Source organism: Silurus aristotelis (assembly GCF_946808225.1).
Source record: "Silurus aristotelis genome assembly, chromosome: 15".
Lineage (NCBI taxonomy): Eukaryota > Metazoa > Chordata > Actinopteri > Siluriformes > Siluridae > Silurus > Silurus aristotelis.
The window spans coordinates 7,641,583-7,667,113 of NC_139588.1; the positions used below are offsets into that span (position 1 = coordinate 7,641,583).

Below are 25,531 nucleotides of genomic sequence, written 5' to 3' on the forward strand. Positions count from 1 at the left end.
AATTCTACCGATTTAGCGTATAAAAATAATACGGTATTAAAATAGGCTAAGGAGCAGTAAAGTTGTTTAGAAAAAATATAAAATTAACACTTTCGTAACAATTTTGGAATGCTATCCGGGCCAGTAGAATTGCCTTCACTAATAATAACAATAACAATAATAATAATAATAATAATAATAATAATAATAATACAATTTAAGAGCATTTGTATTAAACATGGTAGCTGAAGGTGCTCTAATATCAACTGGAATAAAAAAGAGGAATAAATGTATTTTTCTCTAAATACATAATAAAAGTTTAGTTAAAAATAATCGTTTGCATGGAATTTATTCATTCGCTATTATTATTATTATTATTATTATTATTATTATTATTATTATTATTATTATAACACATTTTAGAGCAATTCGTTTACCATGATAGCTGAATGTGCTCTTAAATCAATGGGAATAAAAAGAAAAAAATATTAGTTTTCTTATTTAAATATATTGTACAAATTAAACAAAAAAAATCTAATTAATTTTTAATACATAAATAAAAATGTTTAATGTTATTTATCTCCTTCCGATGTGTGTTTAACGCCACATTTAGTGACGTTTAAATTACTGGTATATTTACAAGCTTAGACGTCACGTGATTTCATGTGCTCTTTGCAATCCCGATTCCTGTTATACGGATTTTTTTTGCCCTTTTTTTTATTAAGCATTTAGCCATATACAAACAACGTTTCAATAACATAACATTTTTTTTTACATTTGATTTTACAGAACAGAATCGAATTGCTCTCGTTTAAAGAGACCTGGCCGTCAAGAACTCTGGGAAATGAAGTGAAAGGAAACAGAAATTCATGTCCACTATTGTTTCAGATTGCTTTCTTTGGCTATATAGAAAGTCTGGAGCTCGATGGAAATCGCTCTTATAAGTGTTAAATAAAAAAACTAAAAAAAAAAAACAACCCTAGCATTTGTCTTTAATTAAAAACAACAATTGTGCTTTTAAAATATTGCTAAATAACTCAATTGCCCATAATTCCTGGCGCGCCTTCAAATATGGCGACTTCTGGGGACACAGGTGTGGATGTTCTTGTGCAGCCTTTTCGGGAGGCTTTAAATGTATTAGGTTTTGAAGTTTATTCTTTAAAGGTACATTTTTACTCACTAATAGTAAATATTACATTTAAATAAAAGTTGTATATTGTTTGATATTAATTTGTTGCCGAGGAGTGCAGCTTCCTGCACAAATGAAAAAGTTAAAACTATTAAACTCAAAAGTGTGTATCATATGGAATGAATGATGCATTGAAATATGTATTATTGTTTATTATTATGTACACCACACGCATATATGCGGATGGAAATTCATTATTCTTTACTATTACACGTGACACACATCTGACATGATCTTTCTCCTCCACACAGATCGGGTGGTACAATGCAGTCGTCTCTCAGGCGCATCAGTTTCAGTACTCAGCAGACACTCTGGCACTGGTGGTCTTGAGCACACCATCCATGTTTGAGAAAGTCTTCGTGCCTTTCCTTCAGAAGAACTGCTGCCAAGGTGTCCGAGATCCCATAGACCAATGTGTAGCCAAGACCATCAATTCCTGTGTCTCTAAGGTTATTTTGACATTTTCTAGAACTTTGAATGGATCATATAAAACTGTAGCGTATTTCTTTTATCCACAATCTTGCTCTAATGCATTCTTTTGTGATCTCAGTGTCTTCATGACCAGAATGTAGAGATCAGTTTTGACTATGAGATGCTCCCCAGCAGAAAGCCAAAGTTTCTGGCTCAGAGTGCAGCTCATGTAGCAGGAGCAGCATATTACTACCGGCCATCAGACGTTCAGGAGCCACCGTGGGGGAACAAGGTATGGAACCTCATTCTATCCCATTTTGTTCCACATTATAACAATCCTGCTTCATATCTACCAGTACTGCATTATAAAAGTCTATCACTTATAACAAATGGACGATATATCTTGTTTTTTTTTATCTAGCATGCAATCTCACACTTTATGTACATTACTGATCTGTCAAATATACTCTATATTATTCTCATAATTAATTTGTATTGTCTATAAGCTAAATATAGTGTTATGTATGTACCCCCAATTTTGCCACAAAGTTTAACGCACCCAATTGAATAGAACAGCTTTGTGTGCTGTTAACGGTATTACATTTGTAGAAGAAATCAAATGTCCCATACTGAATCCTGAACTTAACCTCATTGAACATCTCTGGGATGAACTAAAGCACTGACTGAACCTCATTTCACTAATGCTTTTGTAGCTTTAAAAATCCTTCTAGACATGCTTCAACATAGTGTAAAGACAGAAGAGTGAAAAACAGCCAAAGGAAACGACAATGCACATAGTGTGGCAATGCTCAGGTGTCCACATACTTCTGTCAAATACTGAATAATGTAGTAGAATTACTAACACTTAATTACTATGGATATAAGGACTAGCAGTCAAAATACTAAGAAGAATTTATAATACAAGTCAGGAAAGTTTGTTGAAATTGCTATTTTTGTGCACAATTGTTTATGTCGAGATCTAAAATATTTGCTGTGGGGAAAAAAAAAATCCAGTTCAAGCCCTATTATAATAATAAACATCCACTGCTGCATGAAGGCTGTAATAATGTCAATTATTAGCACTTTGCATACACGCCATATTGGACCGGGTCAAACGCTATAAGGACAAAAGTATTGGGACACCTGACCTTTCCTCCATCTGTGGTTCTTCTCCCAAAATGTTACCACAAAACTCGAAGCACACAATTGTACAGGACGTCTTTAGATGTGGTATAATAAAACTTTGCAATCACCCGAACTTGGAAACCCAAATCTGTTCCAGCAGATCTGGTTTACATAGGTAAGTGGAAGATCATGACGAGGCCTGTTATCAAGCTCTGATCTCAACCCTAATAAACACCTTTGGGCTGAATTGGAATGCTGACTGCACCCTAGACCTCCTCACCTACATCACTACCTGCCTTTACTAAACACCCTTGTTTGCTGATTTAGCACAAATGTCCAGGAGCACACTCAATCTAGTGGAACTAAATGTGGAATGCAATGCAATGCTCAAAATACCAGGTGTCTGCAAACTTTTGGCAATATAAAGTTATATTTGCCAGCTGAGCTTTGAAAACTTTGCTGCCCAATACATTAATCATATGTTAGTATTAAATGTGGGATTAGGGGGGGAAAAACTTTATTTTTTGTTCTCAGTAAACTCAGCTTCTTAATATTTGTCTTCATGTAGAAGATGTTTGGCGTCTGCATCCATCCTCGGCTGGGAGGCTGGTTCGCCATCCGGGCTTTGCTGGTGCTGAAGGGTGTAGAAGTGGGTGAGGCACTACAGCAGGTACCTCCCCCTAACTGCGTCAGCTCCCGAGAGGCCAGGATAGAGCTTCTGGAGAGGTTTAACCTGCACTGGAAGGACTGGACCTACAGAGACATCATACCTGTAGAGGAGCGCTACTCCCCTCAACAAAAAGAGTATTTCATTACATCTCCAGACCAGCGGGGGGAGCTGCTGAGGCAATGGGGCTTTTTACCTGAGGCAGAGACTGAGACACAGACCTGATCCAGCCAGCAAAGATGACCTTGAGAAATGTGATTTGTCTCAAAGCCAAATGTAATTTTTGGCACAAACATTTCCTCCTGTCATATTTTATAGAGACTTGCAGTTGATTGAGTAACATTTGCACTGATGAACCTCAGATGATGCCAAACTCAAGTTATGATGTATAACTTTAATTACTTTATTCTACTTACAAAATCAGTTACACATTAAAATGAAACCCACACTAACAGTGCATGTGTGTGTGTGTGTGTGTGTGTGTGTTTTATTTAGAAGGTTTTAAACATGTGTCTGGGCCACTCGGGTTGCCAGCCACACCCAACCATGGTTCTGGCAGAGTCCACAGTACACAAGAACAGACCCAGGAGACCCAAGAACCCAAAACCACCACGCTTCCTTTTCTTAGGCTCTGTTCGAGGGGGAAAAAAAAAAAAAAAGGGGGGGGGGGTTATATTGTATATAAATATACACAGTGCATCCAGAATGTATTCACAGCGTTTCACTTTTTCCACATTTTATGTTGCATCTTTATTCCAAAATTCACTCAAAATCCAAATTCTACAACAATACCCCATAATGACAACGTGAAAGACGTTTGTGGGAGATGCTAAAACTGCATTTTGTTGATGTGTACCTGTATTTTGCAACGACAAACTTCGTCCTATCTATTCGATTCATTTTTATCTGTATAGCACTTTTAACAATGGACATTATCTCTCTATCCTCTATTCTTCTGTCTGTCTATTACAGATAGCAGGTCCACCTGCAAGTCCAGCGTCAGGACTTTGTAAGAAGCTCTTTAATATGCCATTGTTCATATGAACTTCCCATAACTAACTTCCTTTCCACACCAAGAAACATCACAATAGAACCCGTGGTAAATAATTGTGCCATTTATTCACATTCATTCATTGTTGAATAAATGACTTGTTGGCAAATAGTTGTGGGTTAAAGAGGAATTCTGGTATAATGCAGGGAAAAATAACTATTGGGGTGAAAACGGCATCGTGCCACCCTAACGTGCCCCCCCCCTGTGACATTTGAAATATCAGCCGATCTGCTTTCATCCAATTTCTAATAAGGAAAGTGGCGAGATCCGGGATTCAAATACTTGCTATAAGGCGGCATTGATGGCACGCGCTAAATACCTTGTGATAAATTACCATTAAACGGTTTTTCGATTTGATTGTACAACAATGATGAGGAAAAAAATGTGACTGACCACCAGAGGAGTATCCTTGTGCATACACTGCTCTACCGGCAATCCAGATTACTCCCAGAACACTGGCCAGGCGCTAACACACAGAGAATACATTACAAAGAACCCTATAAACTAATAATTATATTTATATTGAGCGTACTCACTGGGTGGTAGATGCCTCCAGCAGCCAAGAGGAACAGGAAAGAGGGCATGACTTCAACACTGCAGGGAACAAAGGAGAAAAAACAAACAAAAAAAAACAAAAACACGTACACTTAAACTGAGCTGGAGTGGGAATCTACTGTTCCTCTTATAACATAGGAGGTTGAAGCACATACGTATTCTGGTGAGCTCTCTGGATGCAGTTGAAGATCTGGCCATTCTCTGGGTCATCGCTGTACATCTTGGGATACTGGAGACGAGGGAAAAGAAGCGGAACGTTTTTTTCCTCTACGGTTTAATAACTTTGTGTCTTAGTGATGTGATTGAATTTTGATTTGTTACTGTCGTTTGTAACCAATATCAGTAGCTTCAGGTCCCTCTTTAATCGTTGTCTTTGCTTGATGTCTTTTCCACAAACATGGGATTCATCATGTGACACGGTGTGAAAGCCTCTCACCTATTTATACTGTATTTCACAAAAGTAAGTACACCCCTCACATTTCAGCAACCATTTTAGTATCTACTCAAGGGACAATACAATTCAATTTGGATATACAGTGGAACCCGGTTTTGTTGCCGGCCTAGGGGACGCCAAAAAGCATCGAGATAACCGATGATCGAGATAAACGAAAACCAATATGGCGGCAATATATTAACGTGCTTGAAATGTCTTTATGTACATGATGTGCGTTAATAAATGAGAATGTGCATGCACGTGTTTTTGGAGGTTTTTTTACACAACAGCGTTGCCGCGATTTGTTTGATTGGTCATGCGGATCGAGAAAACCTGTAATGCGGATAAGGAGGCGGAAGCAGAAGTAAACGCAAACAAAGTTTATTGAGAATACTCAGGAGATAATCCAGCAATACTTGTAAGTGAAGCAGTAATATCCAGTGGTGCGCTCCGGGAGCGCGGTCCACCAAGTTCTGTGAAAGCAGAGACAGTTCGTGTAGAGAATTCACGGATCCGCGCTATGGAAAGCACAGCACTGTGCAGCAACGGATAAACGTGGTGCAGACAGCGTGAACATGGAGAACAGCAGGATCGGGGTAATCCAGGGTGCCGTTGAGAGAATGCGGAGTCCGAGAAGAAGGGTACGTAGCGGGATACGTATACGCGATTACACAGACCGCCATGAACCAACACATACGATCATGCACAAACAATAACGGACCGCGAGTGTGTGGAGGTGAGGAGCTTAACTAGGAGATGGGATGAGTGAGTGAATGAGAGTCAGGTGTGTGCGATCAGCATGACTGCGACGAGCTCGCCCGCACGGGAGAAGAAGCAGGGTGCTTTGGGGAATGCTGCCGCCGAAGGGGGCGTGGCAGGCAGATTCCTGACATAACCGACGTTAAGTGGCAAATACCCCCCCCCCCCCGTACTCGAGATATTAGAGTTCATATTTTATAGCATATATTAGAGCAGCACTCATGCAGCCCCAGACCATGATGCTACCACCACCATGCTTGAATGCAGGCAAAACACAATTTTCTTGGTTCTCCTCACCAGGGTGTCACCACACATGCTGAACACCATCTGAGCCAAACAGGTTTATCCTAATCTCATCAGCACACAGGACATGGTTCCAGTAATTCATGCTCTTGGACAGGTCGTTTTCAGCAAACTGTTTGCTTTCTTGTAAACCAGTTTCAGAGAAAGCTTCCTTATGGGATGACGGCCATGCAAACCGACTTGTTGCTGTGTACGGTCTGAGCACCGACAAGTGGACCTTCAGCTACCTCTAAAGCAATGCTGCAGCACTCGTGTCGGTTTTGTGGTCAGATTCTACACCTGACGCACAGCACAAGGACTCATATTCTTTGATGGACACTTGCGAGATTCCGAGTGGAACCCGTCTTAGAAAACCTCTGTATGACCCTGACTGTACTGTAACTCAGTTTCAGGGTGTTACTGATCTTCTTATCGCCTCTGCATCTTTGTGGAGAGCAACAATTCTAATTCTCAAAAGTTAAGAGAGTCTTTACCATGAGGTGCATGTTGAACATCCAGTGGTCAGTATGAGAGAATTGTACTCAAAAGCACCACATTTTAACTGCTCTAAACTCTAACTGCTGTTTCTTTAAAGGGTGTGGGCAATGTATATAAAAAAAAAAAAAAAAAAAAAAAACAGTTCCAAAATATGTCTGCATATAAAATAGCAGTATATTTAATTCATATTTGCAGTTATTAATAAAAAAGGATGATCTCACTCAGTGACCACATAATCCTTCGATCTCTCCATCATTTCTATAAATGCCTATGCAATGAGTACATGGCTTCAGCAGTATACAGTGCTGTGAAGAAGTATTAGATTTTTTTATATATTTGTCACACTTAAATGATTCAGATCAAGCTAATTGTAATCTCACACAAAGAGAACCTTATTAAACACAAAATGCATTTTAAAAATGATTTTATTTGTTAAGAGAAAAAAAAAAAGCTGTCCAAGCAGACAGCACTGAACACGAGTTCCTGTCTGATGAACCGCTTTATAGTGTTGATCCCGTTTCCTTATATAGTACAGAATGTAGACCCAGAATGTATGTGGCCAAAACATCTCTGGAATCCAGGCTCTGTCCTGTTTGCCTCTACACCTGCTTTGTCCACCTCCTTAATTAAACCTAAGGATAAACATGCTATACTGTGTGCTGCGTTTCCTTAAATTGTAGGAACACCGCTCCAAGAAATCATTTCCAATTAACCAGAAAGTGGCTAGCGGCTAACGCTAGTGCTATGGATTCTTTAGCGTTTTCACATTTGTGCAAAACAAATTTTTTGACTACAGTAAATATAGTTTATTTTTTACACCCCTGGCATTGTTGTGCATTTTCAAGTTTATAACTAAATTTTGTTAAATGCGCTCAAAGTGGGAGGCGAAGACTAAAAACTTGCGGTCCGCCACTTAATACGTTCCTGAGGAAACCCGGAATTATAACTCTGTTCCGCACGTAAAAAGGATCGCATTCGGTACACGTATGTACCGAACCGAAATTCCTGTACCGGAATATTTAAACAAATTTTTTAAAAAGTTTAAAACTAAGCTCGCTCTCTACTCTATCCACTCAGAAATAAAATGGAACGACTTATTTTGCAAAATGTATCAAGTAAAAAGTAAGATATTGTCTTTGAAATGTAGTAGTTCAATTCAAAGTTTTCCCGAAATGGAAAATATTTCAGTAAAGTACAGATATTTGGAAAAGGAATAACATTTATTGTTACTGTTAGTGTCATTTGTTACTGTCCACCACTGGTGAACATCTGTGATTGATGAATGCCACCTGGTTCTATAGTTTGTGAGTGATCATAGGAGATTGATGGATGTCACACACTATTATCTGGGTGATCATCGGAGATCTTGTGCTTGTGTGAACTGGAGTTGCATGTATAAATGCCTACACCTGTTTCTGAGTAAGAAGCGCGCGCCCTGTGTTCTCCCATTCCAATGAGAAATCGGACACGGCCTCGCGGGCACGCGCAAACGCCTAGAGGGCCATTTGGGACAACGCACTAATATAACTATTTAAAAGTAGACTGTTATTGTGTGAGGATGTTTGTAGGGGAAAAAAAAGTTTCATCTCACCTGTACATTGTATTTAATGCGCGCTTTCACCACAGCATAAGCCAGATAGGACACCTGAAGAATGGAGGCTGTTCCGGTCAGCAGCACGTAGCCATATTCCTTAGATAAAACCACCATGGTCACACCTGAGGCTAAATTAAAGCACCTGTTGGATCGACAGCGACAGACATCCGTTTTATTAATGTTAACACTATTAATAACAATATGGACGAGTGTGTGACACACGTGGAATCTCCTGAACTGACGAAGAACATCGACTAACTCTCCAAAAGCAAAACCCTTCTATTAAAGCCTGTGATAGAAGGTTATAATAGGAGGAATAAATAAAATAAACCGAAGAACACTGGAGAACGCCTACCTGCGCTGGCTCAATCAGATCCGTAGTGTATGTTGCAGGAACAGGAACTTGATTTCCTCGTTTGGATCCCACTTTAAATGACTACCGATACCACACACCGCATGTAGGGGGCGCTCATTCAGTCCTTTCCAAACAGCATAAGTTGGGCAAAAATCCTTTTTTTTATTTCGATTTGATGTTACAAGAATGACATAAAATGTTCTTTCATATTTAACAGGGGGAAAAAACGTTTAAATGCCGAAACGTCTTATTTTATAGCGCTATTGAATACTTCATTCTGATTGGTTGACAGACGCCCTCAATTGTTATTGAGTTCACGTTAATAAAGTAGTTCCGGACAGGTTTGGACCGCATTACAGGTAAATATCACTCCTCCAGGTGATACATAAGCCAAATTAGTGTTAGGACGCAGAGCTCTAACAGAACACAATGACAATTTTGATTATTGTGTATAAGTTATTTGTAAGTGCAGGACATGGCAACAAACAAATCGATGCATATTAATACTTTTCTGTCGTGTTACTGTTATCAATACATTCTCTTTCTCTTGTACATTAGACACAAGAAAAATCTTGCAATTTGAAATCATGGGAATCTCCTTTTGGGTTAAGGGTTTATCTTGTCTTCTTCACCAAACATTTATCGCAACGTGTGGCAAATTCACACACAAAAAAGAAAAAAGATTCATTTATGAGTCAATGCTTGGCAGGACACAGCAACTACAAGTTTAAAGAGTAAAACATGTTGGGACGCTATAATTTCACCAAATTATGATGAAATGTCACTATAGGATAAATTGTCCCCGGCTTTTATTGTTATTTCTACTATACACAGTGGTACTCAGTACACAGTAAAAACGTTCCTCTAGAAGCCTAGTGCTACACTAAAAAACAAAATAACAATACAGAAAACTGAATCTTCTCAGCCATCCTCACTATCCTCTGTAGGTACTTGCGATACGAGACAATGCAGTTCCCAAACCAGGCAGTGATGCAGCTGTTTAGGATGCTCTCAATGGTCCCTCTGTAGAACATGGTCAGGATGGGGGAAGGGAGATGAGGATTCCTCAGACTTCTCAGGAAGTAGAGACGCTGCTGGTATTTCTTGGTGATGCAGCTGGTGTTGAGTGACTAGGTGAGGTTATCCACCAGATAAACACCAAGGATTTTGGTGCTCTTGACAATCTCCACTGAGGATCCATTGATGTTCAGTGGAGAATGACCACTCTGTGCTCTCCTGAAATTCACAACCATCTTTTTAGTTTTGTCAACATTCAGAGACAGGTTGTTTGCTCTTTACACCAGGCTGTTAACCGGTGCACCTCCTCTCTTTATGCTGACTTGTCGTTCTTGCTGATGAGAACCACCACGGTCGTATCATTGGTGAACTTGACGATGTGGTTCGAGCTGTGCGTTGCTACACAGTTGTGAGTCAGCAGAGTAAATAGCAGTGGACTGAGCACACAGCCCTGAGGTGCCCCAGTGCTCAGTGTGGTGGTGCTGGAGATGCTGTTCCTGATCCGGACTGACTGAGGTCTCAGTCAGGAAGTTCAGGATCCAGTTACAGAGGGAGGTGTTCAGGCCCAGTAGGCTCAACTTCTCAATCAGGTGCTGAGCGATGATTGTGTTGAATGCTGAGCTAAAGTCAATGAACCTCATTCATACATTCATGTCCTTGTTGTCCAGGTGGGTGGGGGCCAGGCAGGAGACAGTAGACTTCTTCAGAACAGGGACGATGGTCTTCGTCTTAATGCACATAGGAACAACGTTGCTGCTAAGGGAGATGTTGAAGATGTCGGTAAAGACGTCCGCTAGCTGTTCTGCACATTCCCTGAGCACTCTGCCAGTAATGTTTTCTGGTCCAGCAGACTTCAGTGGGTTAACTCTGCAAAGAGTTTACTCTCAGTAAGGAAAGTGTGGAGCAAATGGAGGAATAAAAGCACAGGTTATAAAGACTTTGGACTTTGGACTTTATCACATCACAGATTACTCAGTTAATCCAGCATAAAAAAAACATTATGGTTAATTAAAACCACAACAAACCTAATATTCAGGGTGAAGTGTGCTGAGAACCAGCACGTGTTGGATATCAGGGCATAGAGGACATGTGTAATTTCTCTAAAGCATTTTTACTGATTGCTCAGTGGTCTGCAAAGTGCAGAAAGAAAAATAAAAGCAAGAAATGATTCCAGCGTGATGAGATTTAAGATGACAATGATGAGTCAGAAAAAAGATAATGATGTATTGTTACTCAATTAAAACAAATGCATTGCATTGCATTTGCTTGTTGGCTTGTTTGTTTTTAATATGCAGAGCTGAACTGGACACCAGAATACCCAAGAGAAGCGCTAGCTACTTGTGACTTATTGGTGACTGGACATACTGTGGTAGAGAAGTCAACCAATTTTATGTTACATATAACTGGGTGGATTTTCTATAACAAAACACAATAGGCTCTAATAGCTATTAAAACCTTTAAAATATTACTTTCAGGAAGTTAACAAACGTCTTTTTCGCTGAGCATTTGTGCATCCAAACAATAAAATACTGTATAATAAAGTACAGGAAATATTTTCTTTGTTTGTCAAGGCAAAGAAGATGAAGGGGACACTGTTAAAAATGTGAAGAATGGTTGAACCAAGAATGCAAATACCTGGGGGGCAACAGAAAGGCATCACAGTACTTCACTGCCCTTAAGACAGTTAGGCAGCGTATGGCAAATTTAGAGCAGGTGTGATTAAATAGTATTCATTTTAGAAAAAAACAAGGATCACTGGGGTCACACTTACACACTGAACAGATGGCAAATTTACCCAGCTGACTATGTACTGGGGCTGTTTTGGAACAGAGGATGATTTACCTTAGAGATTACATGCAAAAAATTCACTGGGAGTATAGGTGCTCATCTCAAAAATGTCCAAAAAAATACTTCTATTATTTAAAATTGATATGATTTTACAGATATAGAATATATTTCATTGGATAGAAAACTAACTTCTAAATTAGATCTAAACTGATCGTGTTATTATGTAAGGTATTGTGTTATGTATGCTATGGCCTCTGATCAGGGTTTTGTCTCCTTACTTGTTTTGCTCGACCTTAGTGCAGCTTTTGACACCATTGATCACACTATACTACTTGCTAGACTTGAGAACGTTGTTGGAATAAAGGGAACGGCTCTCTCTTGGCTCAGGTCTTATTTGACTGATCGCTATCAGTTTGTTGATGTTAATGGTGAGTTCTCCACACTCTCTGAGGTAAAGTTTGGTGTTCCTCAAGGATCTGTCTTAGGCCCTCTGCTTTTCTCTTTATATATGCTGCCTCTTGGAGAAATTATTTATAAACATGGTATTAGATTCCATTGCTATGCTGATGATACACAGCTATATATTTCAGCAAAGCCAGATGAAAGAGATCAGCTTAACAATGTTGAAAAATGTGTAAAGGACATTAGACAGTGGATGCTCGATAACTTTCTTCTGCTAAACTCAGATAAGACGGAAGTACTTTTACTAGGACCACATGCAGCTAGAAGCAAACTTTCCGATTACCTAACATCTCTGGATGGTGTTTCTGTTTCAGCGTGTACGGCTGTCAAAGACCTTGGTGTGATTATTGACTCGAGTCTTTCCTTTGAGGCTCACGTGAATAATATTACCAGGATCGCCTTCTTTCACCTTAGAAATATTGCTAAAATTAGAAATATGATGTCGCTACAGGATGCAGAAAAACTAGTTCATGCTTTTGTTACTTCTAGATTAGACTACTGTAACGCTTTACTGTCTGGGTGTGCGAGTAGGTGCATAAATAAGCTTCAGTTAGTTCAGAATGCAGCAGCAAGAGTCGTCACTAGATCTAGGAAATATGACCACATCACCCCTGTATTAATCAGTCTACACTGGCTCCCAATCAAATCTCGCATTGATTATAAAATTGTACTACTGACATATAAAGCACTCAATGGTCTCGCACCACCGTATCTGAGTGAACTTCTGTACCAGTATGATCCTCCACGCCTACTTAGATCAAAAGGTGCTGGCTATCTGTTGGTTCCTCCAATAATGAAGATTACAGCAGGGGGCAGATCTTTCTCTTATAAAGCCCCGCAGTTATGGAACAGCCTTCCAACCAGTGTTCGGGACTCAGACACAGTCTCAGTGTTCAAGTCGAGGTTGAAAACATATTTATTCAGTCAAGCCTTTAATCAGTAGATTTTTTCTCAGGTAAAGGCTCAGATCTGGAGGGAACATTGATATAGAGTGTTTGGTGAACTGGGATATTTGTACGCTGTCGTCCCCTCACATTCACGTGTTCACTCAGGTTTGTTGATGGTGGTGTGGTGGGCCGTCTCTTATCCCAGAGATCCCTCATGTCTGTGTTGCCTTCTGGTTCTCCCTTTTAGTTATGCTGCCATAGCGAGTCTTGCCAGAGTCCAAACTGCACAGTGACTTTAACTCTCATGCAACAATAGGTACACTTAATAATCCATATCCTTCTCTTCCTGTCACCCTCTTCTCTCTCTCTCTCTCTCTCTCTCTCTCTCTCTCTCTTTCTCTCTCTCTCTCTCTCTCTCTCTCTCTCTCTCTCTTTCTCTCTCTCTCTCTCTCTCTCTCTCTCTCTCTCTCTCTCTCTCTCTCGCTCTCTCGGTCGAGTTAAACATGCTCCTGAGGCTCCAGTGACCACTGTTCCTGCCCCTCTCCCCCCCGTGGATCTTCCCACTTCATCCAGGCCTGCCTGGATTGGACTGTAGTTGATGTCAACAGTCTCCTACACTGACTCAGAAATACACTTCGCTTTTGATCATCATCACTGCACCCCGCAACATTGTATACCCGCCACAAATGGACATTCGGTGCAACCCAGATAAAGATGGGTTCCCTCTTGAGTCTGGTTCCTCTCAAGGTTTCTTCCTTATGCCATCTCGGGGAGTTTTTCCTTGCCACAGTCGCCAGTCGCCACGGCTCGCTCATCAGGGACAAACTTACTCATAAAGAACATATTCATTTTTAATCACCGCATTATCTGTGTAAAGCTGCTTTGAGACAATGTTCATTGTTAAAAGCGCTATACAAATAAAAAATAATTGAATTGAATTATATTTAGGACACAAAGCAATAAAATAAAATCCTTCGACTGCTAGAGTTAAGAACAACAAGTAAATATTAAAAAGAAAAAACATTTCACGTCTTTGTATGCTACAAAAGAGACGTTCACGATAAACCCTATTATCTGTGCTGAATGTATGACGTCCCTGTGCGTGCAGTTGTGATTATAAATGTAATTTACTATGCTATTACAATAATTTAAACTGCTACACTTTAGCTATATGTGCTACAATTGATATTAAATGCATAATCCTACAAGTGCATTAATGATGGAATTGATGAAACTGGAAACATATGATTGTAAGCAAAGCTGAATGAAAAGATTTGCACAACTTGGAATGAATCAGGAACACTGAGTTGTTAATGGATTAGTGTGCTGAGCGTAATTAATGGTTTGAAGAAAAGTGATAAAAAAAACCCTTTAACATAATTAATTGTTTTAAACTCAAACACTGACAGATAACTATGCATTTTATACAATATCACATGAACCTGCTAAGAGAGAAATTGTCCCAGTTGGTAAATTAAGTGGCTTTTGTACTCCAGACTGATTAAACAAGAATAGAAAATGTAATATTTGTAATGTCATTTAAGGTGCGCCAGTAAATTCAAGGTTGAAGGTTTAGATGAGAATGCTTTAATGAGAAGTTAATAAAAAATAAAATATTTTTTTGCTTATCAAAAACCTGCTGAAAGTCTGTGATCTGTTCGCCAGTATGTGCAGTTTAACCTTTGTTTTATGGAACAAAGGTCGAATAATGGCTTGAGCAAACACAGAGCCGTTCACTGCTCAGTGTGTACTTTGATAAAAAGTGCACACAGGAGGGTGGCTGCCATGTTTGTTTTTTTCAACACACTGTCCATTTTTCATTAAATCAGAATCAGATATAGCTTTATTACCAAGTATTCTTACATACACAAGGAATTTGCTTACACAAGCAGTGCAGAAGAAGTATAGACATAATGAACAGAATAGTAAACCAGACAGTTAAATAATGAATATATACAGAGTAAAAATGGTGTTAAATAAATGTGCAGATGTTATTTACAAGTGTTCAGTTTACAAATGGGCCATTTGGATTCTATGTACAGATATGTCAGTTATGATGGACAATGTGTAGTTATAAATATTTTAATTGTGGGCAAGGGCCAAATGGGCAAGGGCCAAACTGTCTCGTGCCATCAGAGAGGCGAAGCACGCACACGCGAAGAAAATCCACAACCACTTCCAGGACAGTGGAGACACCCGGCGCATGTGGCAGGGCATCCAGGCGATCACGAATTACAAGACCACATCACCTGCTTGTGACCGTGACCCCTCCCTCCCAGATGTGCTGAACGACTTCTACGCCCGGTTCGAGGTGCAGAACAACGTGGTGGCGAGGAAGACCACCCCTCCTCCCACTGACCAGGTGCTCTGTCTAACCACAGCTGAAGTGAGGAAAACTCTATGCAGAGTTAACCCACGGAAGTCTGCTGGACCAGACAACATTCCTGGCAGAGTGCTCAGGGATTGTGCAGAACAGCTAGCAGATGTCCTCACTGACATCTTCAACATCTCCCTGAGCAGCAACGTTGTTCCCACGTGCCTCAATACAACGACCATTGTTCCCGTGCCGAAGAAGTCTTCTGTCTCCTGCCTTAATGACTATCGTCCCGTCGCGCTCACACCCATCGTGATGAAGTGCTTCAAAAGGCTCGTCATGAGGCACATTAGGACACAGCTTCCACCCTCCCTGGACCCCATGCAGTTTGCGTATCGTCCAAACCGTTCCACGGACGATGCTATCTCCAAAACCCTCCATCTGGCCCTCACCCACCTGGATAACAAGGACTCGTATGTACGAATGCTGTTCATTGACTTCAGCTCAGCATTCAACACAATCATTCCTCAGCACCTGATCGAGAAGTTGAACCTTCTGGGCCTGAACACCTCCCTCTGTAACTGGATCCTGGACTTCCTGACTGAGAGGTCTCAGTCAGTCAGGATCGGGAACAGCATCTCCAGCACCACCACACTGAGCACTGGGGCCCCCCAGGGCTGTGTGCTCAGCCCACTGCTGTTCACTCTGCTGACTCACGACTGTGTAGCAATGCACAGCTCGAACCACATCATCAAGTTCGCTGATGACACGGCCGTGGTGGGTCTAATCAGCAAGAACGACGAGTCAGCATATAGAGAAGAGGTGCAACGGCTAACTGCCTGGTGTGGAGCAAACAACCTGTCTCTGGACAAAACGAAAGAGATGGTTGTGGACTTCAGGAGAGCACAGAGCGACCAATCTCCACTGATTATTGATGGATCCTCAGTGGAGATCGTCAAGGGCACCAAATTCCTAGGTGTTCATCTAGCAGACAACCTCACCTGGTCACTTAACACCAGCTCCATCACCAAGAAATCCCAGCATCTCTACTTTCTGAGAAGGCTGAGGAAAACCCACCTCCCTCCCCCCATCCTGTCCATGTTCTACAGAGGGACCATTGAGAGCATCCTGAGCAGCTGCATCACTGCCTGGTTTGGGAACTGCACCGTCTCGGACCGCAAGTCCCTACAGAGGATAGTGAGGACAGCTGAGAAGATCATCGGAATCTCTCTCCCCTCTATCATGGACATTTACACCACACGCTGCATCCGCAAAGCATACAGCATTGTGGACGATTACACACACCCGTCACACACACTTTTTACACTCCTACCATCAGGAAAATGGTTCTGAAGCATTCGGGCCGCCACAACAAGACTATGCAACAGTTTCTTTCCTCAAGCCATCAGGCTACTTAATACACAGAAATGAAACGGAGCTCTCACACACACACACACACACACGCACTCAAATGTGTGTAACATTTTTCCTGGACTTAACACTTAACACACACTCGTCACTCATCTCAATCCATTCCACCACCATTCATTTATTTATTATTTATTATTCTCAACTGTACCACACTCATAACTGCTGTTTTTGCACATTTATCATTATCATTGTATTATACTGTTTACATGCTGTTTTTTGCACCTTCGACTGCTGCTGTATTTTTTGCACTACATTGTAATGTTTATACTCACTTCTGGTATATAGTTTTTACTGTTTTACTGTTTTTACTGTATAGTATAGTTTTTACTGTTTTCTTGTACAGTACTGTATAATCAAATATACAGTAGGTTTACTGGTCGGCGCTATATAGGGTTTTGTGTCTTGTCTTGTGTCGTCTGTCTGCACTGTCTGTCTGCACTGTTTGCACTAGGTTGCACTCGATGAACTTTATGTAACTTGTGTTGTAGCTCTATGTTGTTTTGTTTGTTGTTGTTTAGTGTAGCACCAGGGTTGCTACACTAACGTTGTCTCGTTTTTACTGTGTACTGTGTACCACTGTGTATAGAAGAAATGACAATAAAAGCCTCTTGACTTGACTTGTTCATGCTGAGTATAGCCTGTGGGAAAAAACACAATATACTCATAGAGTATTATTACCCTTATAATATTACTCAAAGATTAAGAAAATACACATTTATATTATATGTGTGTGTGTGTGTGTGTGTGTGTGTGTGTGTGTGTGTGTGTGTGTGTGTGTGTGTCTGTGTGTGTGTGTGTGTGTCTGTGTGTGTGTGTGTATGTGTTAAGTGCAGTAAATTTAAACCCTGTTCCTCCAGGATCAAGGTAAACAATGGTAAAGTTCAGGGTCAGTGTTCTCCACTAGATGGTGCTATTTGCAACAAAAGTCTGTAGTTATGCAGGTTCTTCCTCCTCAGGCCTCCTGACCACTACTCTTGGATACTTTTCTAATATTTCCTGCGTTCTGCAAGGGCATCACCTTTCCCCTTCACCTTTCCCCTTCAAGCCTTTCCCTATAACCTGGACATCTTTGTCATCTGGAATTAGACGTATAATCCATCACCACACACATCATTAAGATTGCAATTTAGCAGACCGTCATTTGGACACATATGCGATCAATAAGCAATTTTGCACCTGCAAAAACATACATTTATATAATCTCTGGACATTGAGCGGACATAAAATGGTGGTCTGGAACCAGTCAGTAAATCTAAAGCTTTCAACAAATATTAGATTGAATAATCATTTGATTAAATAGATATTACACGATATTACAGGATATTGCACACTCCCTTCTTATCTGATCAAGTATTTAATAGGTTGATAAGGTAACACTTTAGGTCAGATCCTCATTAGTATAATGGTTAAAATAGGATTAATGAATGAATGTTTAAATAAATAGTAAGTTTTTTTTATTTTTTGTCATATGTGCAGAAGTTTATAACTTTTTTGTATCCCTAGTGTAATATTTGTAGTGATTTCCTGAGTAAATTTCATAACGCTATCTGGAAAGCGTTAATACTGACTCCTCGTTAGTATAGTGGACAGTATCTCCGCCTGTCACGCGGAAGACCGGGGTTCGATTCCCCGACGGGGAGACAAAATATTTATTTCACATTTTCCCCTATTTGTATTGTAACTCAGAGATTTATTCATAAATGCAACGATGGTCTCTCTCTCTCTCTCTCTCTCTCTCTCTCTCTCTCTCTTCTCTCTCTCTCTTGCTCCCTCTCCCCCCCCCCCCTCTCTCTCTCTCTCTCTCTATATATATATCTATATATATATATATATATATATATATATATATATATATATATATATATATATATATATATATATATACATATATATAACATATTGGTATGTGGACACCTGATCATCACACCTGTACAGCTCCCTCTGCAACAGAAAGTACAGTGATGAGTTTTGTTGCTACACAATAAAGATATTTGTATCTGATATCGAAAGGTGAATAGACATGGAATGATTAATCCCAATTTCAGCTTTTAATTCCTGACTTTTTTTATCTAGGTGCGTTTAGGAAATTCGAACATGGCACCATTGGTGGCAGATCACTGTTTTTTGAACAAGCAAAAGTTCAGAAACAATCTTTAAAGTAATTGAGTGTAAGTCAACGACATATAATATATGGTTGCATATCCCATTCTAACAATAACTTTATCAATTTTGCAGTCCACTAACATCACCGAACTGTTGTATTGAACTGTTTGCAATGATTTTCTAGTCTTGAAGCCCACCCTAAAACTTCTTTTAGTCGTAGTTTGGCTGAGAGTGGGGAGGGATTGGTTCTCTCTCTTTACTCCTTTCATCAGTTGGGCGAAGATCTGGTGATAAACTTGTAATACGGTTGTCATGTTCAACCGTATTACATAAATATGCCCACGTTTTCTTAATGAGACAAAATTTTGCCTTGTGTTGGAGGTTTAAAGTTTCCTATATTCCCCATCAAAACCATTCAATATGATATAATTTTAATGTTTTTCCATATTTTCAAACATTTATTAACTCCCTGTATAGAACTTATTTCAAGTTGTTTATGAACAACTCTTTTAATTCCACTTTGTGTATGAAACATATGAAATGCTTCCAATTATATTAATTCATTAATTTAATCATTAATGTGCTTGTGTGATTGCGCTCATGCTTGTTGCAGTTAAATAATCAAATTCAATATCAATCATCAATATCAATAATTTCATTATTATCCTAATTATACCATATATAGCAAGATAACCACAGTTGCACATACAGAGGAACATGTAGTTAACAAGGCCTAATTTTTTCCCTGGTTCCTCTAAAAGTATTGGAACAGCAAGGATAATATTAGTGTTGTTGCTACATACTGAAGATGTTTGGATTTGACATCATCTTGAATGTGCAACAATAGATCAGCATTTCAGCTTTTATTTCCTGACATCTACACTATAGCTTAATGTTTTAATAACTGATCTGCACTATGAACGCAAGAGCCTTTTTTATTTATCAATAGTCCGATATTCCACGTAAAAACACTGTATGTCCAAATATAGTGTGAATACCTGATTATCATATTTATGTGTTTTTTCCCAAACTGTTACCATGAAGTAGAAAGCTGCAACTGTGAAACCATACAAAATATTTTGCAATGGAAACAAAAGCCACACACTATGGACCAGGTTAATATATACTAGGTTTATTGCAACATTATTGTCAAAAAAATCAGATAATAGATAAAGATTTGCCTCCTTTAGCGATAGTTTTGTAATTAGTGGCAAATCTTAAGAAAGTTCAACGCAATTTACAAAATCATCTCTCTTAGCAATTCACGCTTCCACATGATTCCATCCTCGGATGTCCAACGTGTTGCAAGTAGAACCTCACTCATCGCTTTGGATTACTCAAGTTCAGGCGATACTGACAACACACGGGGCGGAAAAAGAGCTTTATATCAGTTGACACGGGTCAGTTACTTCAGGTGCGTCAGGGCTATCTCTCTCTCGCTATGTTATACTGCAGCACATGGGTAAGGTGAGCAACAGCTGAGGTGCTAGCAGGGCAGCTGGGGTGAGAGGGTGAAGGTTAAGTGCAAGCAGAACTGATCCTCAAGGACAAGGGATGACACAGTCAGTCTGTTCCAGATTAAAGAGATGAAATGGGGAGGTTACGATACCAAACACCCCTAGTGACATAGCAGTATTAGTTGGAATGTGATGCATTGACACCTACATTCTTTAAGAGCCATGTAATCTGGAATTAGAGACATTCACACACACACACACACACACACACACACACACACACACACACACACACACACACACACACACACACACACACACACACAAACAAATGCTCATTATGCCCTGGTGTACAAAATGTGCTGTAAAGCAGTACAGCCAAATGTTAGACTTACAATAAGGACAAATAGAACATGAATTGATGAAATCAAAAGACCACCATACGCCAGAGCCAGGATTATAGAATGTTTATAGAAGAGCATTACTGAGATCTGGTACCGATGCTGAAGAGGAGGTCTGGGGTTCTTTTGTGTGCTTGAGTGCAAACTCAAATGTCTTCATGGATCTCAGTTTGTGCACAGGAGTCATACTGGAACAGTATGTGATAAAAAAACACTGACATTAGTAATAATTTAGCAACAGCTAAATAAGTAATAAAGAGGCGTCAGAAAATCTGATGTCATTTCCAGTAAGGAGACACAGTAAACTCTGCTCTTCGAGGTGCATTGTGGGATGTTTTTGGAAAAAGTGAACATTCCTGTAACGTGGAGGGATTTTGGTAATGACACAGAACAGTAGTGAAAGTAAATGAAAATCATATTTTCATTTCTGATGTAGAAATTATCTCCACATCAAATAATAATTCCTACAGCAATGTTCTCCACGGGAGGGATTCTTAAACCTCTTACAGTCACAGTCAAAGATCAGGATAATCCACGTCAAATTTCACAAACCACGTCTTCACAGGTCTTAGTTTGAGCACAGGGGTTTGTCATACTGAGGCAGTCTTTGCGGCTGTTTAGTTTTATACGTGTAGTAAACCAAGATATGAAGAAAAAGGTTTTAAAAGATTTGCTTGTCTCCCCGTCGGGGAATCGAACCCCGGTCTTCCGCGTGACAGGCGGAGATACTGTCCACTATACTAACGAGGAGTCGATATTACTGTTTGGCAGATACGTTTATAAAATCTCAAAATGACACTACAGCCAAATTATTTGGTTAGTTAAAAGAAAGGTGTTTAGATACCAATGATTTACTCAGGAAATCACTAATCTGGAGATAATAAACATTACACTAGCGATACAAAAAAGTTATAAACTTTTGCCCATATGACAAAAAAATAAAAAACGTATTTAAACATTAATTCATTAATCCTATTTTATCCATTATATTAGTGAGGATCTGACCTAAAGTGTTACCTGACCAACCTATTAAATACTTGTTAAGATGAGAAGGGAGTGTGCAATATGTGTAATATCGTGTAATATCTATTTAATCAAATGATTATTCAATCTCATATTTGTTGAAAGCTTTAGATTAACTGGCTGGTTCCTGAACACCAAACGAAATATACAAAGAATATATGACTATATACGAAGAATATATGAAGAAAAATATTTAAAAGATTTATTTGCCTCCCCGTCGGGGAATCGAACCCCGGTCTTCCGCGTGACAGGCGGAGATACTGTCCACTATACTAACGAGGAACTAAAATATACAGCGAATAAAATACACCAGTACATCACATTCTGTAAATGACATACAGACATATGTCAAACTATTTTAAATATGTATGACTAGTAAACGACAGACAGACAGACAGACAGACAGACAGACAGACAGACAGACAGACAGACAGACAGATAGAGCTTTATTGTCTTTTCATAGTACGGGCAAAGAGACAGACAGACAGACAGACAGACAGACGAAATATACAAAAAATATATGAATATATGAAGAAAATGTTTTGCTTGTCTCCCCGTCGGGGAATCGAACCTCGGTTTTCCGCGTGACAGTGACAGTATCCGCGGAGATACTGTCCACTATACTAAAGAGGAGCTGACAAACACAGCGACTAAAATACACCAGTACATGACAATTATTCTTTAAATGACAGAAAGCCAGACATATGCCAAACTATTTCAAATATGTATGACTAGTAAATGACAGACAGACAGATAGATAGAGCTTTATTGTAATTTCATAGTACGGGCAAAGAGACAGACAGACAGACAGACAGACAGACAGACAGACAGACAGACAGACAGACAGACAGACAGACAGACAGACGAAATATACAAAGTATATATGAATATATACGAAGAATATATGAAGAAAAAGTTTCAAAAGTTTTGCTTGTCTCCCCGTCGGGGAATCGAACCCCGGTCTTCCGCGTGACAGGCGGAGATACTGTCCACTATACTAACGAGGAGCTGATACAAATGGCGAATAAGTTCGCGGTTTGTGAATTTCTTTTATTAAATAATAATTTAAGCCTTTTTGTAATAGTGATCTTATAATTTGCCTTATCTTTCTCTCTCTCTCTCTCTCTCTCTCTCGCTCTCTCTCTCTCCCCCTCTCTCTCTCTCTCTCTCTCTCTCTCTCTCTCTTTCTTTTCTCTCTAACATACATTTATATATATATATAAAATAGGAGAATTGTATACACAGGGTATGCTTATGATACAGGGTATGCTTATGATAAAATATATTTCAAATATATATTTTATATTTTATATAGTTTATAGTTTATTGGTTGTATTTATCTGCCTTCTTTTTCCCTTGTTTTATTTCTTCGCCCCACCCCATTCCCTCATGCCGGTCAGTCGTATAAAGCATTTCACTGCATGTTCACTCTGTATGTATGTGTATGTGACGAATAAAATTTGATTTGATTTGAATATGCCAAACTATTTCAAATATGTATGACTAGTAAATGACAGACAGACAGACAGACAGACAGACAGACAGACAGACAGACAGACAGACAGACAGACAGATAGATAGATAGATAGATAGATAGATAGATAGATAGATAGATAGATAGATAGATAGATAGATAGATAGATAGATAGAGCTTTATCTTTAGCACTATACGCAGCCTCACTGCGCAGTGAAGTTTCCAAAAGCGATGAATTAATTCATCTTCCCATTTTTTTAAAGAGCAACTCCGTGGAAGGATCAGAAGCTCTAAGTCAATTCATTTCCACTCGATGGTTATTATATTATTACAACTATTTGGACTTTCTAACAATAAAACATAAAAACAATTATATGCTACGTCGATGCACAGTGAGAGAATGTGTTTAAACAGAAAATAAAAGAGGGCCAACCCTCACATCAATGCTAGACAGAAACATTTGATGGGGAATTCTTTCGTAGGTAATGACACATACTGTACATAACTTCCAAATCCAAGTCCAATCATGTGCATATAAAGTTAAAGCTTTTTTTCCCCAAAGGAATAGTGCAACACAAATATTAGCACAAAGTGGTTCGGTTTATTTTGAGCTACCAAACTTTAGGAAAAATATTTGATGTGAGAAGCGTTCTATCAGGAGTATTTTAAAGGCAACATGTCATGATGTAATGACATTGTCATGATTAAACACTGGAAACTCTTCAGCTTCGAATGTCTTCAAGTGTCAAAAGAGACAACACACAAATATTATTTATAATATTGCTCAGAGAAGCCATATTTTTTTAAAACTTCCATCCAGAACGACTTACAATTATCTGATTCAGGAGTAAGGGCCTTGCTCAAGGGCACAGCAGTGGAGGCTTATTGGTGGGGGGATTTGAGCTCACAACTGTCTGATCAGAAGTCCAAAATCGTAAGCACTGAGCTGCCCTCTCTTCCAAACTTATAGAACATTCAGCTTGCTTAGTCAGCCATCATAATCAGCTTTTTTTCATGCTTTATTCATTTCCCACAATTCAGATTTCTCTTCTGACTTTACATTCGCATGCTGTCTGTGTAAAAATATGAATGTTCTTTACTTACATTCAAATGCATCTTCAACATGCAATGTGATTTCCTCATTCAACCCTTCAGAAAAGCGAAATACATGCTTTCCCAATGTTTCTGTGTTTTTTTTCACCTGCAGGAAAAACATTAGCACTGCTGAGTTGCCCTATGTGTGAAGAAGTGTAATGAATTATTGTCCCATTTAGGGTGTTTACCTGCTTCACACTCATGGGAATGGTTTTAGATATACCCTTAAACTTGACTATGAAATATTGTATGAATTACTTAATAATTATAACTATTCAGCAGGAGATTTTATGTTGTCTTTGTAAGTTTTCAATGTGAAAATAATCTCTTGACACATTTTAGAGCATGTGCTAATCAGGCCAGAGCAGTGAACAAATTAGATGTTTTTTTTTTTCATCTTCCAAACAGCGTTGTTTTGTATGTGTGTGTGAGTGTGTGTGTGTGTGTGTGTGTGTGTGTGTGTGTGTGTGTGTGTGTGTGTGTATGTGTATGAGAGGGAAACAGAGAGCGATGTCAAGTTGAGCCTTTTTACAGTATTCCCATTAACATCTCATCAGAGATGAATAAGTGTGGGCAGGTTGCATCCTGATGATATTGCAACTAACTAAAGCCTGTAAAATTGCGATGCACAAAGAGGAAACTGTGAAATGGGAAATTATTAGTGTTTATTGTTGTTGCCCTTGATAATATATTTATTGTAATGCAGTGAAATTGTTCTGCACATCACATTTAATTAAATGTTAGCTCTACTGTATATTGCAAGCTTCAATTGCAGATTATGGCTGGAGCATTGTTTCAGTCAGACTTCAGTATATGGAATATAGAAATATGAAATAATTCTCTGTTAGTGTAGTTTCTAAGCAGAAACGCTTCAGAAAGTGTCAGCTATCTAAGAACAGTTACTTTTAAGAATGCAGTCTAGTTAGCTTTCTCTGCTCTTTTAACTGCATGTACACTAGAGGGACTTCAGAATCAGACACCTGAAGTTTATATGTACAAAAGTTGTCTTTGGTTTGCTGATTTTCCCTTCAATTCAACTAAAAGTCCCAAACCTGTTCTAGCATGGTAGTGCCCCTGTGTGCAAAGCCAGCTCCATGAAGATATATTTATATACGTGTTGGAGTGGAAGATCTCCTGCTATAGAACTCCGACATCAACCCTACTAAACACCTTTGCAATGT

The 25,531-nt window shown here is 39.2% G+C and overlaps 2 protein-coding genes across 4 annotated transcripts; one reads left to right on the forward strand and one right to left on the reverse strand.

Moving 5' to 3' along the window:
- The first annotated feature begins 962 nt into the window (after positions 1-962).
- Positions 963-3,823, forward strand: mmachc (metabolism of cobalamin associated C). 2 transcript variants are annotated; one of them, XM_083563367.1, is made up of 4 exons: positions 963-1,143; positions 1,420-1,617; positions 1,719-1,871; positions 3,276-3,823. In XM_083563367.1, the coding sequence occupies exons 1-4, from the start codon at positions 1,051-1,053 to the stop codon at positions 3,594-3,596; spliced, it is 765 nt and encodes a 254-aa protein (XP_083419493.1). In that variant the 5' UTR covers positions 963-1,050; the 3' UTR covers positions 3,597-3,823. The 2 variants fall into 2 exon arrangements, with proteins under 2 accessions (XP_083419493.1, XP_083419492.1); XM_083563366.1 differs by having other exon boundaries at positions 970-1,143; positions 3,273-3,823.
- On the reverse strand, positions 3,751-9,046 carry mgst3a (microsomal glutathione S-transferase 3a). Of its 2 annotated transcripts, none has more exons than XM_083563382.1 (6): positions 8,899-9,046; positions 8,541-8,685; positions 5,133-5,206; positions 4,959-5,016; positions 4,816-4,888; positions 3,751-4,002 (listed from the first exon to the last, which is right to left on the reverse strand). In XM_083563382.1, the coding sequence occupies exons 2-6, from the start codon at positions 8,655-8,657 to the stop codon at positions 3,863-3,865; spliced, it is 462 nt and encodes a 153-aa protein (XP_083419508.1). In that variant the 5' UTR covers positions 8,658-8,685; positions 8,899-9,046; the 3' UTR covers positions 3,751-3,862. The 2 variants fall into 2 exon arrangements, with proteins under 2 accessions (XP_083419508.1, XP_083419509.1); XM_083563383.1 differs by having other exon boundaries at positions 8,541-8,688; positions 8,899-9,045.
- Between the last annotated feature and the right edge of the window lie 16,485 nt (positions 9,047-25,531).